This window comes from Salvelinus namaycush, chromosome 21 (assembly GCF_016432855.1).
Source record: "Salvelinus namaycush isolate Seneca chromosome 21, SaNama_1.0, whole genome shotgun sequence".
In the NCBI taxonomy this organism is placed as follows: Eukaryota; Metazoa; Chordata; class Actinopteri; order Salmoniformes; family Salmonidae; genus Salvelinus; species Salvelinus namaycush.
The window spans coordinates 49,078,638-49,096,835 of NC_052327.1; the positions used below are offsets into that span (position 1 = coordinate 49,078,638).

Below are 18,198 nucleotides of genomic sequence, written 5' to 3' on the forward strand. Positions count from 1 at the left end.
CACACACATCCTATATAAACTACTGCTAACCTCCTATACGGTAAACCATCCTATATAACTACCTGTCTATACAACACCATCCTATATAACTACTGTTCTATACAGCATACACACCTATATAACTACTGTCTATACACACCATCCCTATTATATATATCTACTGTCTATACACACCATCCTATATAACTACTGTCTATACACACCATCCTATATAACTACTGTCTATACAAAACCATCTATATAACTACTGTCTATTTGACACACCATCCTATATAAACTACTGTAACTATCCTATAATAGCTTACACCATCCTAAATACTGGCTCTAATAACATCTATAACGTCTATACACACCATCCTATATAACTACTGTTATACACACCATGCCTAATATAACTACTGTCTATACACACCATTCTATATACTTACTGTCTATACTTCCTACACACCATCCTATATAACTACTGTCTATACAAGGACCATCCTATATAACTATGTCTATACAACCATCCTGTATACTATTCTACACTACCGTCTAATAACTCATACAACCATCCTCTATAACTATGTCTATACACCATACTATATAACTACATGTTATACACACATCCTATATAACTACTGGTCATACACACCATACTTCTATATAACTACTGGTCTCATACACACCATCCTATTAACTACTGTCTATACACAACCATCCTATATAACACTGTCTATACACACCATTCCCTATATAACTAATGTCTATAAAGACCATCCTATATAACTACTGTCTATACAACCATCCTATATAACTTACGTGCTATACACACCACCTATATAACTATGTCTAACACACACATCCTATATAACTACTGTCTATACACACCATCTATATCAAATACTGTAAACCCCATCAATAACTATTTCATACACCTCACATATAACTATCTACACCAGTCTATATACTGTCTATACACACCATCCAATAATACTGTCATATACAACCAATCCTATATAACTAATGTCTATACAAGACCCCCATCCTATATAACTACTGTTTACGTCTATACACACCATCCTATATAAACTACTTGTCTTACACACCATCCTATATAACTACTGTCTATTCACACCATCCTATTATAACTACTGTATAAACCTATCTTATAACACCATCTATATAACTACTGTCTATAGCACACACATCCTATATTAACTACTGTCTATACAACCACCTAACTAACTCATAACCACTATAACTACTGGTCTATACTGTCTATACACAATATACTCATCACACATCCTATATAACTACTGTCTATACACACCATCCTATATTAACTACTTGTCTATCACTGTCAATATACCTTACACACCACTATTATAAACTACTGTCTTACACACCATCCTATAATAACTACTGTCTATACACACCATTCCATTATAACTTAACTGTCTATACCACACCATCCAACTACTTATAACACACTACTGTCTATACTTCTACAACCATCCTATACTATGTTATACACACCATCCTATATAACTACTGTCTTATACACACCATCCTATTTTATACTACTCTACTGTCTATACACACCATCCCATTATAAGACTGTATATACACCACCTCTATATAACTACTGTTATAACACACCATCCTATATAAACTACGTATATACTGGTCTCTACACACCATTCTATATAAACCTATAGTCTATACCATACATCCATATTATAACTACTGTTATACGCATAACACCATCCTATATAACTACTGTCTATACACACCACTCCTCATTATAACATTTCTATACTGCTATACACACCATCCTATATAACTACTGTCTCTACACACCATCCTATATAACTACTGTCTATACTATACACAACCATCCTATATAAAACTACTGTCTATACACACCATCCTATTATAAACTACTGTCTATACATCACATCCTCATTATAATACTGTCTATACACACCATCCTATAAACTACTGTCTATAACCAACACCATTCCTATATAATAACTGTCTATACACACCATCCTATATAATAATCGTTATACACACCAATCATAATAATACTGTCTATACTGGCTTTACACACCATCTTTTATTAACTTGTTTAACATGTCTATACACACTCCCTATATAACTACTGTCTATACAACAACCATCCTATAACACTACTGCTATTACACACCATCCTATATAACTACTGTTTTACTGTTATACACACCCCCTATATAACTACGCATACTGTCTATACCACACCATCCTATATAACTACTGGTCTTACACACATTCTATATACATCTATACACACTAGTACTACTTTTATACACACCATCCTATATAACTACTGCATACGTCTATACACATCCATCCTATTAAACTAAGTCTATACAACCATCTTAATAACTACTGTTATATACACACCCTCCTATATACTACGTTTCTATACACGACCATCCTAATATAACTACTTGTTATACAACACCATCCTTATAACTAGTCTATACACACATCTATATAACTACTGTCTATACATCACCTTCCTGTATAAACACTGTCTATACACACCCATCCTATATAAAACTGGTCTATACACATCCATCCTATAAATAGACACACCATCCTGTTAACATACGTTATAACATCTATATACACTTCTAACACCATCCTATATAACTACTGTCTAATACTGTCTATACAACCCTTCTAACTACTCTATACGGCAACACACTCCTATAAACTACTGTCTATACACACCATCCTATATAAACTACTGTCTATACTGTCTATACTGTCTATATCAACCATCCTGTATAACTATGTCTATACACACCATCCTATATAACTACTGTCCTAGACTGTCTATACACACCATCCTATATAAACTACTGTCTATACTGGTCTAGCACACGCATCTATATAACACTGTCTATATGTCATACACACCATACTATATAAACTCACTGGTCTATACTGTCTATACACCACATCCTATTATAATACTGTCTATACACACCATCCTATTATAATACTGTCTATACACACATCCTATATAATACTGTCTATACACACCATCCTATATAACTACTGTCTATACACACATCTATATAACTACTGTCTATACACACCATCCTATATAACTACTGTCTATACGTCTATACACACCATCCGTATAACTACTGTCTATTACACACCATCCTATATAACTACTGCTATACTGTCTATACACACCATCCTATATATAACTACTGTCTATACTGTCTTACACACCTCCTATATAACTACTGTCTATACACACCATCCTATATAATATGTCTTACACACCATCCTATTAACTACTGTCTATACACACCATCCTATATAACTACTGCTATACGTCTATACACACCATCCTGTAAACTACTGTCTATACACACCATCCTATATAACTACGTTATAACACCACCTATATAACTACTGTCTATACACACCATCCTATATAACTACTGTCTATAACATCAACCATTATATAACTACTGTCATACTGTCTATACACACCATCCTGTATAACTACTGTCTATACACACATCCTATATAAATACTGTCTATTAAACACCATCCTAATAATCGTCTATACAGACCCATATATATAATACTGTCTATATACAGACCATCCTATATAATACTGTCTATACAGACCATCCTATATAAACTACTGTCTATACACACATCCTATATAACTACTGTCTATACACACACATCTATATAATACTGTCTATACTGTCTATACACCATCCTATATAATACTCTGTCTATACACACCTATATAACTACTGTCTATACTGTCTATACACCCCATCCTATATAACTACTGTCTATACACACCATCCTATATAACTACTGTATACAACCATCCTATCTAACTACTGTCTATACACACCATCCTATATAACTACTGTTCTATACACACCATCCTATATAACTACTGTCTATACTTCTATACACACCATCCTATATAATACTGTCTATACACACCGTCCTATATAACTACTGTCTAACACACCATCTATACAACTACTGTCTATAATGTCTATACACACACCGCCTATAAACTACTGTCTATACACACCATCCTATAAACTACTGTCTATACACACCATCCTATATAACTACTGTCATACACACCATCCTATATAACTACTGTCTACTGTCTATACACACCATACTATATAACTAGTCTATACACACATCCTATAAATACTGTCTATACACACATCCATATATAAATACTGTCTATACACACCATCCTATATAACTACTGTCTACCACACTATCTATATAACTACTGTCAATACACACCATCCTATATAACTACTGCTATATACACACCATCCTTATAAACTACTGTCTATACACACCATCCTATATAACTACTGTCTATACTGTCTTACCAACCATCTATATAACTACTGTTTTTTTTACTATACTGTCATACACACCATCCTATATAACTACTGTCTTACACACCATCCTATATAATACTGTCTATTACACACCATCCTATATAACTACTGTCTCATACTGTCTATACACACCATCCTATATAACTACCGTCTTATCGGTCGAAACACACCGATAAGGAATTTCCACTACAATCCACAGTAACATTAAGCTAAATAGTGTACATGACCCAATAACTTAGATTGACATGTTTATTGAATTCAGCACCTTTCACCAGGTCAAATGCCTGGTCCGTGTTAATGTCCGTGTGGAGAATAACGTTGATTCGATCATTTTGACCTCGGATGGTAAAAACAGGAGAACTTGCTAATGTACAGTATGGATGTGTGTTCAGAGGTTGAGTGTTGTTTTAGAGGTTGAGTGTTGTTAGAGGTTGAGTGTTGTGTACGAGGTTGTGGTGTTGTTGTTCAGAGCGTTGTGTGTTGATTACGAGGTGTGTGTTGTTTAGAGGTTGAGTGTGTTTTAGAGGTGTGTGTTGTTTAGAGTTGAGTGTGTGTTGTTAGAGGTTGATGGGTTGTTGAGTAGGGTTGTTTAGAGGTTGAGTGTTGTTTAGATGTGGTCATTGTGTTTTGTTTAGAGGTTTGTGTGTTGTTTAGAGGTGAGTGTGCGTTGTTTAAGGTTGAGTTGAGGTGTTCAGAGGTTGTGTGTTCAGAGGTGATAAGTGTGCGTTGTTTAGAGGTTGAGGTTGTCAGAGGTGTGTGTTCAGAGGTTGAGTGTTGTTCAGAGGTTGTGGTTCAGAGGTTGTGTGTTGTGTCAGAGGTTCGTGTGTTGTTTTGAGAATTGTGTTTGTAGATGATTGTTGTTGTTAGAGGTTGTGTGTAGTCTCAGAGTGTCAGGGTTGAGTGTGTGTTGTTAGAGGTTGGTGTGTTGTTCAGAAGGTGTGTGTGTGTTGTTCAGAGGTTGTGTGTCACACTAAAGTGGGTCCCATCCCCCAGGAGTCCATGAAGATGCCCTGCAGGACGGGACCGACCTCTCCAGGCACTGTGCTTACTGAACTTCGCGATATCCAACCTGCCGGCATGACGTTGATGAAAACCAAATACTGTCCGTACTACACTGTTACAGATCTGAAGAGAAAAACCTTCCCTTCAATATAGTCTGGGCTTGATTTTATATTGATTTTCTCTCACTTTCTTTCCTCTCCTCTCCTCTACAACTTCATACTCCTGTTCTCTCCTCTTACCTGTTCTCTTTCTCTCTTCATCCCTTCTATCATTTCCTGTTCTTCCTCTCCTCTCTTTCTCTCCATCTCTCTCCCCTCCATATCACTCCTCTTCTCTCCTCTCCTCTTTTCTCTCCTCCCTCTTCTCTCCTTCCTCTTCTCTCCTCTCCCCTCTTTCTCTTTCTCTCCTCCCCTCCCCCTCGTCACTCATCTCCTGTTCTCTCCTTCCCTCTTCTCTCTCCCTCATCTCTGTTCTCTCTCTCTCCAGAAAAGCATTGCCTCGTATGAGCTCTCCATGTGTATAATGGACAGAGATTGGGAACCGTCTTGGCCAGACCCAGGGTGTACCTGGGGTAGGGAAGATGTTGGCCTCCAGCAGAGAAAGAACATGGAAACAGGCCTTGATGCCCTGCAGCGCGCTCAGGAGTTGTCAGAGGCTTAGGAACCAAGGGTTACAGTGTTACAAGTTCTGAATAAATACCATGAAAAATATGCTGGCCTTTTACTGTAACAAAACATACTGTGCAATTAAAACAATTATGTGGGAATTATGAGGGAAATCGACTGCAGTAGTCAGCTATGGTTCAGCCGTGTGTTGATTCGAACCCTTATACACCTCTCCTCTCGTTAGCTGTGTAGTCTAAAGGTGCACTGTCTCAGTGACGGGGATCTACCGCAGTAAGGAGAGTCAGGACGGAGCTAAGGGAGAAGGTTGTGAAGTTCCTGCAGGTGTGGAGGGAACTGGAGCTGTACGGGAATGTGTGGCGAGTCATAGGATGAGAAGAACCACAGCTGCAGGCCCTTGCCCTGCTCTCACATCTTCCACCCAGTAGGTGTCTACATGTCATTACTACATTATGGCCCTGTCATTGCTCTCACATCTTCCACCTCCCAGTAGGTGATCTACATGTATTAATACATATGGCCTGCCCTGCTCTCACATTCTTCCACCTCCAGTAGGTGCTCTACATGTTATTAACACATATGTCCCCTGTACTGCTCTCACTTACTTCCACACTCCAGTAGGTGTCTACATGTTATTACTACATATGGCCCGCCCTGCTCTCACATCCTTCCACCTCCAGTAGAGTGCTCTACATGTTATTAACAATATGCCTCGCCCTGCTCTCACATCTTCCACCCCAGTAGGTGCTCTACATGTTATTACTAAATAGGCCCGCCTGCTCTCACATCTTCCACCTCGTAGGTGCTCTAAATGTTATTACTACATATGGCCCTGCCCAGCTCTCACATCTTCCACCTCCAGTAGGTGCTCTACATGTTATTACTACATATGGGCCCGTCCTGCTCTCACATCTTCCACCTCCAGTAGGTGCTCACATGTATTACTACTATGGCCCTGCCTGCTCTCACATCTTCCACCTCCAGAGGTGCTCTACTGTTATTACTACATATCGGCCCTGTGTCCTTGCTTACATCTTGCCACCTCCAGTAGGGTGCTTACATGTTTTACTACATATGGCCCTGCCCTGCTCTACATCTCCACACTCCAGGTAGGTTCTACATGTTATTACTACATATTGGCCCTGCCCTGCTCTCCAATCTTCCACCTCCAGTAGGTGCTCGATACATGTATAATACATATGCGCCCTGTCCTGCTCCACACTTCCACTCCAGTAGGTGCTCTACATGTTATTACTACATATGGCCCTGCCCTGCTCTCACATCTTTCCACCTCCAGTAGGTGCTCTACATGTTATACTACATATGCCCTGCCCTGCTCTCAACATCTTCCACCTCCAGTAGGTGCTCTGACATGGTTATTACTAACATATGGCCCTGTCTGCTCTCACATCTTCCACCTCCAGTAGGTGCTCTCACATTGTTATTACTAAATATGGCTCCTCGCCTTGCCTTCACATCTTACCACCTCCAGTAGGTGACTCTACATGTTATTACTACATATGGGCCCTGTCTGCCTCTCACATCTTCACTCCAGTAGGTGCTCTACATGTCCCAGTACTACATATGCCTGCCGTGATCTTCAACTTTCCACCTCCAGTAGGTGCTCTACATTTATTACTACATATGGCCCTGACCCTGTCTCACATCTTACCACCTCCATAAGGGCTCTACAGTTATTACTAATATGGCCCTGCCCTGCTCTCACATCTTCCACTCTCCAGTAGGTGCTCTACATGTATTACTACATATGGGCCCTGTCCTGCTCTCAATCTTTCCCACCTCCAGTAGGTGCTCTAATGTTATTACTACATATGCCCTTGCCCTGCTCTCACATCTTCCACCTCCAGTAGGTGCTCTACTGTTTACTACATATGGCCCTGTCCTGCTCTCACCATCTCTACACTCTAGGGGCTCCTACATGTTATTACTACATATGGCCCTGTCCTGCTCTCACATCTTCCACCTCAGTAGTGTGCTTACATGTTATACTAAATATGGCCCTGTCCTGCTCTCACATCTTCACTCCGTAGTGCTCTACAATGTTATAATACATATGGCACCTGTCCTGCTCTCACAATCTTCCACCTCCAGTAGGTGCTCTACATGTTATTACTACATATGGCCCCTGCCTGCTCTCACATCTTCCACCTCCAGAGGTGCTCTACATGTTATACTACATATGCCCTGTCCTGCTCTCACATCTTCCACATCCAGTAGGTGCTCTACATGTTATTACTACATATGCCCTGCCCTGATCTCACATTCTGTCCACCTCCAGTAGGTGCTCTACATGTATTACTACATATGGCCCTGTCCTGCTCTACATCTTCCCTCCAGAGGTGCTCTACATGTTATTACTACATATGGCCTCGTCATGCTACTCACACTTCACCTCCAGGAGGGCTCTACATTGTTATTACAAAATTATGGCCCTGTCGCTTCACATTTCCACCTCAGGTAAGGTTGCTCGACATGTTAATACTACATATGGCCCTGCCCTGCTCTTCACATGTTCCACCTCCAGTAGGGTTTGCTCTACATGTTATTACATTATGGCCCTGTCCTGCTCTCACATTCTTCCACCTCCCAGTAGGTGATTAACATGTCATACTACATATGGCCCTGCCCCTGCTCTCAACATCTTCCACTCAGCTAGGTGCTCTACATGTGTATTACTACATATATGGCACTGGCCTGTCTCACATTATCCACCTCCAAGTAGGTGCCTCTACTTTATTTACTAACATCACTGGCCCTGCCTGCTCTCACATCGAGTCCACTCCAGTAGGTGCTCTACCTGTTTATTACTACATAGGCCCTGTCCTGCTCTACATCTTCACACCTCCAGTAGGGCTCTACATGTTATTACTACATATGGGCCCTGCCCTGCTTCACATCTTCACCTCAGTAGGTGCATCTACATGTTATTAACATATGGCCCATGTCCTGCTCTCACGTACTTCCACCTCTAGTCTCTACATGTTATTACACATATGGCCATGCCCTCGCTCTCACATCTCCACTCCCAGTAGGTGCTCTACATGTTATACTACATTGGCCCTGTCCTGCTCTCACATCTTCCACCCAGTAGGTGCTTCTACATGTTATTACTACATATGCCTGCCCTGCTCTCAATCTTCCACCGTGGTGCCTAGTTAATAATATGGCCTGTCCTGCGGCAATTACCTCCAAGTGACCTATGTTATTACTACATATGCCCTCGCCTGCTCTCACATTCTTCACCTCCAGAGGTGCCTCTACAGTTATTATACATATGGCCCTGCCCTGCTCTCACATCTTCCACCCAGTAGTGCTCTACATGCTGTATTACACATGAGCCCTGCCCTGACTCTCACATCTTCCACTCCAGTAGGTGCTTCTACAATGTTATTACTACATATGGCCTGCCCTGCTCTCACATCTTCCACCTCCAGTAGGTGCTCGAACATGTATGTACATACATATGGCCATCGCCCTCTCTCACATCCTTCCACCCTCCAGTAGGTGCTCTACATGTTATTACTACATCTGGCCTTGCTGCTCTCACATCTTCCACTCCAGTAGGTGATCTACATGTTATTACTACATATGGCCCTGCCTGCTCTCACATCTTCCACCTCCAGTAGGTGCTCTACCACTGTTATTACTACATATGGCCTGCCTGCTCTCACATCTCCACCTCCAGTAGGTGCTCTACATGTATTACTACATATGGCCCTGCTATTTCACATCTTCCACCAGTACTTACAGATATCTATGCCGTCTGCTCCTCTTCACACCAAGGTAGTTATTACTTACATTGGGCTGTCACTGTCTCACATCTTCACCTCCAGAGGTGCTCTACATGTTATTACTACATATGGCCCTTGCCTGTCTTCAAATACTTCCACATCCAGTAGGTTGGGCCTTCTTACATGGTATAATACATATGGCTCTCGTCCCTGCTCTCACATCTTCCCACCTCCAGTAGGTGCTTACATGTTATTACTACATATGGCCTACTGCCCTGCTCTCACATCTTCCACCTCCAGTAGGTGCCTACATTGTTATGACTACATATGGCCCTGCTCCTGCTACTCACATCTTCCAATCCTCAGTAGGTGCTCTAATGTTAATTACTACATATGGCCCTGCCTGCTCTCACATCGGTCCACCTCCAGTAGGTGCTCTACATGGTTATTACTACATATGGCCCTGTCACTGCTCTCACATCTTCCACCTCCAGTAGGGCTACATGTTATCTAAATGCCCTCCTCTCATCTACTCACATAGTGTTAAGTCCACTATGGCTCCTGCTCTCACATCTTCCACCTCCAGTAGGTGCTCTACAGGTTATTACTACATATTGGCCCTGTCCTCTTACTACTCTTCCACCTCCAGTAGGTGCTTACTAGTATACTACATAGTGCCCTGCCCTGCTTCACATTCTTCCACCTCCAGGTAGTGCTCTACATGTTATTACTACATATGCCTGCCTGCTCTCACATCTTCACCTCCAGTAGGTGCTTACATGTTATTACTACATATGGCCCTGCCTGCTCGCACAATCTTCCACTCCAGTAGGTGCTCACATGTATTACTACATATGTTTTTTGGCCCTGCTCTCCCATCTCCCACCTCCAGTAGTTGCTCTACATGTTAGTACTACGATATGGCCCTGCCCTGCTCTCACAATTTCCACTCCTAGTAGGTAGCTACTACTGTTATACTACATATGGCCCGTCCCTGCGCTCACATCTTCCACCTCAGTAGGTTGGGGTCATATACCCATGTCTATACTAATATGGCCCTGTCCTGCTCAACTTCCACCTACAGTAGGTGCTCTACATGTATACTCATATGCCTTTCAATCTTCATTTCATAGGTGTATGTTTACCACAGCCCGCCATGCTCTCACATCTTCCACCTCCAGTAGGTGCCTCCTACAATGTATATACTACATAATGGCCTGTCCTGCTCTACATCTTCCACCTCCAGTAGTGCTCTACATGTTATTACTACATATGGCCCTGCCCCTGCCTCTCACGACTTCCACCTCCAGAGGTGCTTACATGTTATTACTACATATGGCCCTGCCTGCTCTCACATCTTCCACCTCCAGTAGGTGCTCTACATGTTATACAACATATGCCCTTGCCCTGCTCTCACATACTTCCACCTCCAGTAGGTGCTTCTACAGTTTATTACTACTATGTCCCTGCCCCTGCTCTCACATCTTCCACCTCCAGTCTAGGTTGTCTACATGTTATTACTACATATGGCACCTGTCCTGCTCTCACATCTGTCACCTCCACGTAGGGTGCTCTACATGTACTTACTTACATATGGCCCTGCCCTGCTCTCACATCTTCCACCTCCAGTAGGTGCCTCTACATGTTATTATACATATGGCCCTGCCTGCTCTACATCTTCCACCTCCAGTAGGTGCTTCTACATGTGATTACTAATTATGGCCATGCCCTGCTCTCACATCTGCCACCTCCAGTAGGTGCTTGTACCAGTTCTTACCTACATTGGCCTGTCCTGCCTCTCACATCTCCACCTCAGTCAGTGTGCTCTACATGTTATACTCATATGCCCTGTCCTGCTCTCAACATCTTCCACCTCCAGTAGGTGCTTCTACATGGTTATTACTACATATGGCCCTGTCTGCTCTCCATCTTCCACATCCAGTAGGGACGTTTGCCTTGATTAAAAACCTCTTCAGGATGCAGTGGGCCCATGCGCGGACCGCTGGAGCCTTTACAAACGTGGGCGCTAAGCGTTTAGCATGAGGTTGTAAGTACAAGAACATTTCCAGCGGACATAGAACATCTATTGATATTAGCAGGAAAGCTGAATTAAAATTCTGTTAATCTAAGCACTGTTCTACAGTAGCTATTCAGTGAAATAATTACCTGTATGTTGAGGACGAGTACACAGTATGATCTGAAAATGTATTAATAAACAAATTAGGCATATTTGGGCAGGTCCTGATAGAACATTTGAACATAAATGCAATGGTTCATTGAATCAGTCTAAAATTTGCACATACATGCTTCCATCTAGTGGGCCCAAAATCTAAATTGCACCGGGACTGGAAAATACATGATGGCCTTGTCTTGCATTTCAAGATGATGGTACAAAAAAACAACATGCTTTTTTCTTTGTATTATCTTTTACAGATCTAATGTGTTATATTCTCCAATTCATTTCCCATTTTCACAAACTTCAAAAGTGTTTCCTTCAAATGGTATCAAGAATAGGAATATCTTGCTACAGGCAGATAGATTGGGAATGTCATTTTAGGCAAAATTATTAAAAAAAAAAAAAAGAAAAAGGGGCTAATCCTTAAGAGGTTCTAAATCGTTTCATGTCCAGGGGTGGAAACAGGATGAGAACTCTTAGGAATTTGGGTCAGTCCCAGAGTCTCTATCTTTTCTATCCTCTCATGGTGTCTACAGAACCAACGGTTCCAAGGGCTGCCCCAAATGTCGCGGTCCTCATGAAGCTGGGTTTGTGTGAGGTTACGACGGCACGTGCCCTGGGACTTGGAGGACACTATGTGAAACAACTCTGTGTGAAGCTCCGGACCTCAGTCCACATAGCAGAGCCAGAATGCTGAAATCACACATCTGAAGTCTGAACTAATCGAACAAATCTAATGGGCAGACGCTGAAACACATCTGAATGTACTGAAATAATCTGAACAATATCTGATGGGCAGAATGCTGAACACACATCTGGAATGTCCGAAACTAAACTGAACCCATATCTGAATGTCTGAACTAATCTGAACATATCTGAAATGTCCGAACTAAAACTGAAACACATCTGAAACATATCTGAACACACATCGAATTGTCCCGAACTAAATCGAACCCTATCTGAACTGTATGAAAACTAATTGAAACACATATCTGAATGTCTGAAATAATTGAACCACACATCTGATGTTCCAGAATAAACTGAACCCATATCTGAATGTCCGAACCTAAACTGAACACACATCTGAAGTCCTGAAACTAAACTTGAAACAATATCTGAATGTCTGAACTAATCTGAACACACATCTGAAGTCTGAACTAAACTGCAACACAATCTGAATGTCTGAACTAATTGAACACCACATCGGATACAGTTTGTGCCTGCTGCTGTGTTTCAGAGGATGTGCCACAGAAACGGAAAACCAGACCAATTACTCGCACCCCGCGGCTACTTGGCTACGAGGAACAGATGGCTGAGTAGACCAAGGACTAACAATCACAGTGTGCGGAAGCCCAAGGGACTGTAGTTCAAGACGAGTTCAAAGGTCACCACTATCCTCCGGGTTTTTGTACAGTAAGGTATGATCTCCTTAGCTGACACAGAAAAGGAGGATACAGTGATAGATTTATTACACTGTTGTACATGATTTACTGTTTGGTTTTGTCAGAGGGTGAGGAGGAAGAAATCCATAATACTTAGTTTTGTGGACGTCTGTTTTTTCTAGATACATTCTGATAGTTTAGCATAATGTTCACTTTACTTTGGTTAGGGTATGTGGAAGATTCATTGCAAGCAGTAATTGGAATGATGTGAAACATATTGTTTGGGATAAGTGAAATCACTAGGGATTTTGGCCACACGTTATATTATTCAAATTGAACAAAAATTGATTTGAAAAATACCCATCAAGGCAAATTGAGCCGTGTGTTTTTGTTATAAATGTTACGTATAAATGATTAGCTGTAAAGGTGTTTAATGGCCGTTATTGTCAGAAGATCATTTCTGTACAAACCTTTGTTATCATCAGTGAACACACTGTACGTGTCCAATCACAGTTGAGAACACAACACTTCAACTAAAGAATGCATAGTCACGAAGATCAAACGCTGACTCGAAGGACGGTCGGATATACTTGTGTTCGTTTACTTTAGACATGTGATAAAAAACTTATAAACTAGTATTTTGATCACTTACGCAGGGTATGCAGCCTTCCCCTTTTTTTCAATTACAGTAAGTTGAATTTTCACTAAGGTCTCCCATAACATCACGTGCACGGACTAAGTAAAACTTCAACTCGAGTGAACGCTAGGATTCACCCCTGAGTGACTAAGGAGCAGTTCAACCACATTGTGTTATTAATTATCAGGTGTGCTTGTGAAGGCAAGCTTAATGTTTATTATTTTCCGCGCTAACAAAGTTAAGCATACTAAACATGAAAATAACTTGTAAATATGCAGGATACCCGAGCTTAGATGGCTTGAAGAACATTCTACTTTTTGAACTATAATAATATGGATGAGCTCCCAGTGGTTTCAGGGAAACAGAAAAGGTCCGTTTAGACTTGGTAAAGAAAATCAACACTTCTCACCCATTCCTCTTTCACTGTTTAAGCTAACAACCCAAAACCAGATGTTCAGATGCCCAATCGTTAGTATGAAAAACTCCTTCGATAAGCAATCTGTCTATACTTTTGTGGAACTGTAGCCATTTCAAAGTGCCTAGATTAGCATTGGGGTTGAATGAGAACCATAGGAATACAGAGGCAGCCTGTTCAAAAAGGTCCTGCTCCTTGGACAATCAAGCTAAAATACTAACTTACAAACTCAGGCTATTCCTAACTTCAACATTATTTAACATATAAAACACTCAGTATCCTGATATTCAACATTATTCTAACATCTTTATCAAATATAACTTATAAAATAGCATTTATTTCAGGAAATGTCCTTTCTAGTAAGTATGATTACTTTTCTATCCAGCATCTATTTCTGGAAACGAAAAAGTATAGTGTTAATTTGAGTCTATAAACCACTACAACCACTATTACAAAGCAAAATATTGTTGGGCAATGAAGAAAAAGTGAGATCATGTATTATTGGGAAAAACGATGTTGTTGACCAATCACACGCATGTAGAATAATAATAATAAATGTGAGAGATATTTTCATTTTATTTAGTGTTGTGCTTGTGTAAAAAGATGGTTCTGATGGGGATCATCAGCAGTAACACAAATGTGGATAGTTGTTGCATGTTTTCTTTGCCAAGTAAGAACAAGTAATCAATTTCTTTTATAAATACAAATGGGGTTTTTGATTATCGAAAGTCACCTTTATATAAACACAATGGCTTTCTATTTACTGATTGATAATATCATATTTATATCTTGTTAATCACCATTTTTTATTACAGATTTCCAATAATATTAAGTAGACTCGTAATGAACATATACACCCACAATATTGTGGGAGTTTTTTCAATTTGATAATCAATCCTAACTTATTTGAATGCATTGCAACTTTCTAGAATGAATGTTTTACCTAATTCACTTTGTTTAAGTGTAAGACATATATTTTACTGGTGGAGGAAACAGAACAGATCATTTACACAGGAAGAACAGGGCTTTCTCATAGTCCTGATGGGATGAACAGAACAGATCATTTACACAGGAAGAACAGGGCTTTCTCATAGTCCTGATGGGAGGAAACAGAACAGATCATTTACACAGGAAGAACAGGGCTTTCTCATAGTCCTGATGGGAGGAAACAGAACAGATCATTTACACAGGAAGAACAGGGCTTTCTCATAGTCTGATGGGAGGAAACAGAACAGATCCATTACACAGGAAAGGAACAGGGCTTTCTCATAGTCCTGATGGGAGGAAACAGAACAGATCATTTACACAGGAAGAACAGGGCTTTCTCATAGTCCTGATGGGAGGAAACAGAACAGATCATTTACACAGGAAGAACAGGGCTTTCTCATAGTCCTGATGGGAGGACATAACAGATCATTTACACAGGAAGAACAGGGCTTTCTCATAGTCCTGATGGGAGGACATAACAGATCATTTACACAGGAAGAACAGGGCTTTCTCATAGTCCTGATGGGAGGACATAACAGATCATTTACACAGGAAGAACAGGGCTTTCTCATAGTCCTGATGGGAGGAAACAGAACAGATCATTTACACAGGAAGAACAGGGCTTTCTCATAGTCCTGATGGGAGGAAACAGAACAGATCATTTACACAGGAAGAACAGGGCTTTCTCATAGTCCTGATGGGAGGAAACAGAACAGATCATTTACACAGGAAGAACAGGGCTTTCTCATAGTCCTGATGGGAGGACATAACAGATCATTTACACAGGAAGAACAGGGCTTTCTCATAGTCCTAATGGGAGGAAACAGAACAGATCATTTACACAGGAAGAACAGGGCTTTCTCATAGTCCTAATGGGAGGAAACAGAACAGATCATTTACACAGGAAGAACAGGGCTTTCTCATAGTCCTGATGGGAGGAAACAGAACAGATGGATGAGTGAGGAGCTGGCGTCTATTCTTTTATTTAATTGATCTTTTGTTTACCATGTTATGCCATTCAGTTCAGAATCTCTCTTTCACAAGGGAGTCCTGGCCAAGAGGGCAGCTCTGTGAAACACACACAGTCTACAGCCAGATTGACGAGATCAGATCAGACGAGGAGGAAGATGAGATCAGATCAGACGAGGAGGAAGACGACAGCCGTTACACAGATTCAGCAGTCCGGATCAGCAACACTACAGTTTTGATATAAACTTTACTTCTTTATAAGCGTTCTAACTTGATGCTGTAATTTTCTAACCGGCGATTGTATTAAGAACCACTGAGAGGTTTGTCTGTCCTGTATTATTAGGGCGAGCAGATTCAATTTTCATTCTCCGGACACCAGCTAATCTGGACCTGATTGAAACCAATCCACCTTTTGAATCCAGGGATTACTGGGACAAATCTCACGTGTCAAAACAGAATAAAACAGGCCTCGACCAGGCTTGACACTCGATTACACAGACAGGCCTCTACCAAGCTAGAATACAACAGGCCTCTACCAGGCTAGAATACAACAGGCCTCTACCAGGCTAGAATACAACAGGCCTCTAGCAGGCTAGAATACAACAGGCCTCTAGCAGGCTAGAATACAACAGGCCTCTACCAAGCTAGAATACAACAGGCCTCTACCAGGCTAGAATACAACAGGCCTCTACCAGATTAGAATACAACAGGCCTCTACCAAGCTAGAATACAACAGGCCTCTACCAGGCTGGAATACAACAGGCCTCTATCAAGCTAGAATACAACAGGCCTCTACCAGGCTAGAATACAACAGGCCTCTACCAGGCTAGAATACAACAGGCCTCTACCAAGCTAGAATACAACAGGCCTCTACCAAGCTAGAATACAACAGGCCTCTACCAGGCTAGAATACAACAGGCCTCTACCAGACTAGAATACAACAGGCCTCTACCAAGCTAGAATACAACAGGCCTCTACCAGGCTAGAATACAACAGGCCTCTACCAGGCTAGAATACAACAGGCCTCTACCGGGCTAGAATACAACAGGCCTCTAGCAGGCTAGAATACAACAGGCTTCTACCAGGCTGGAATACAACAGGCCTCTACCAGACTAGAATACAAACAGGCCTCTACCAAGCTAGAATACAACAGGCCTCTACCGGACTAGAATACAACAGGCCTCTAGCAGGCTAGAATACAACAGGCCTCTAGCAGGCTAGAATACAACAGGCCTCTAGCAGGCTAGAATACAACAGGCCTCTAGCAGGCTAGAATACAACAGGCCTCTAGCAGGCTAGAATACAACAGGCCTCTAGCAGGCTAGAATACAACAGGCCTCTAGCAGGCTAGAATACAACAGGCCTCTAGCAGGCTAGAATACAACAGGCCTCTAGCAGGCTAGAATACAACAGGCCTCTAGCAGGCTAGAATACAACAGGCCTCTAGCAGGCTAGAATACAACAGGCCTCTAGCAGGCTAGAATACAACAGGCCTCTAGCAGGCTAGAATACAACAGGCCTCTAGCAGGCTAGAATACAACAGGCCTCTAGCAGGCTAGAATACAACAGGCCTCTAGCAGGCTAGAATACAACAGGCCTCTAGCAGGCTAGAATACAACAGGCCTCTACCAGGCTAGAATACAACAGGCCTCTACCAGGCTAGAATACAACAGGCCTCTGACCGGGGCCTCTGGAGTGGCTCACTCAGCCTTTGCACCAAAATGCATTTGACAAGATGTGTCGTCAAATAGGACTGTGTTCAATTGAAACTCTTCTGAGACTGGGTACTTCTTAGACTCTTTTTACATGC

General features: G+C 41.4%; 1 protein-coding gene across 1 annotated transcript in view; it reads right to left on the reverse strand.

Annotated features, from left to right (window-relative positions):
* rapsn (receptor-associated protein of the synapse, 43kD) overlaps window positions 1-18,198 on the reverse strand; it is a 50,614-nt gene that overhangs the window by 21,689 nt on the left and 10,727 nt on the right. The window contains exons 4-6 of the mRNA XM_039016992.1: window positions 16,320-16,347; window positions 15,619-15,645; window positions 13,388-13,431 (exon numbers count right to left, since the gene is read on the reverse strand). Of these exons, the coding sequence (XP_038872920.1) occupies window positions 13,388-13,431; window positions 15,619-15,645; window positions 16,320-16,347 (99 nt within the window). The remainder of the gene's footprint in view (window positions 1-13,387; window positions 13,432-15,618; window positions 15,646-16,319; window positions 16,348-18,198) is intronic.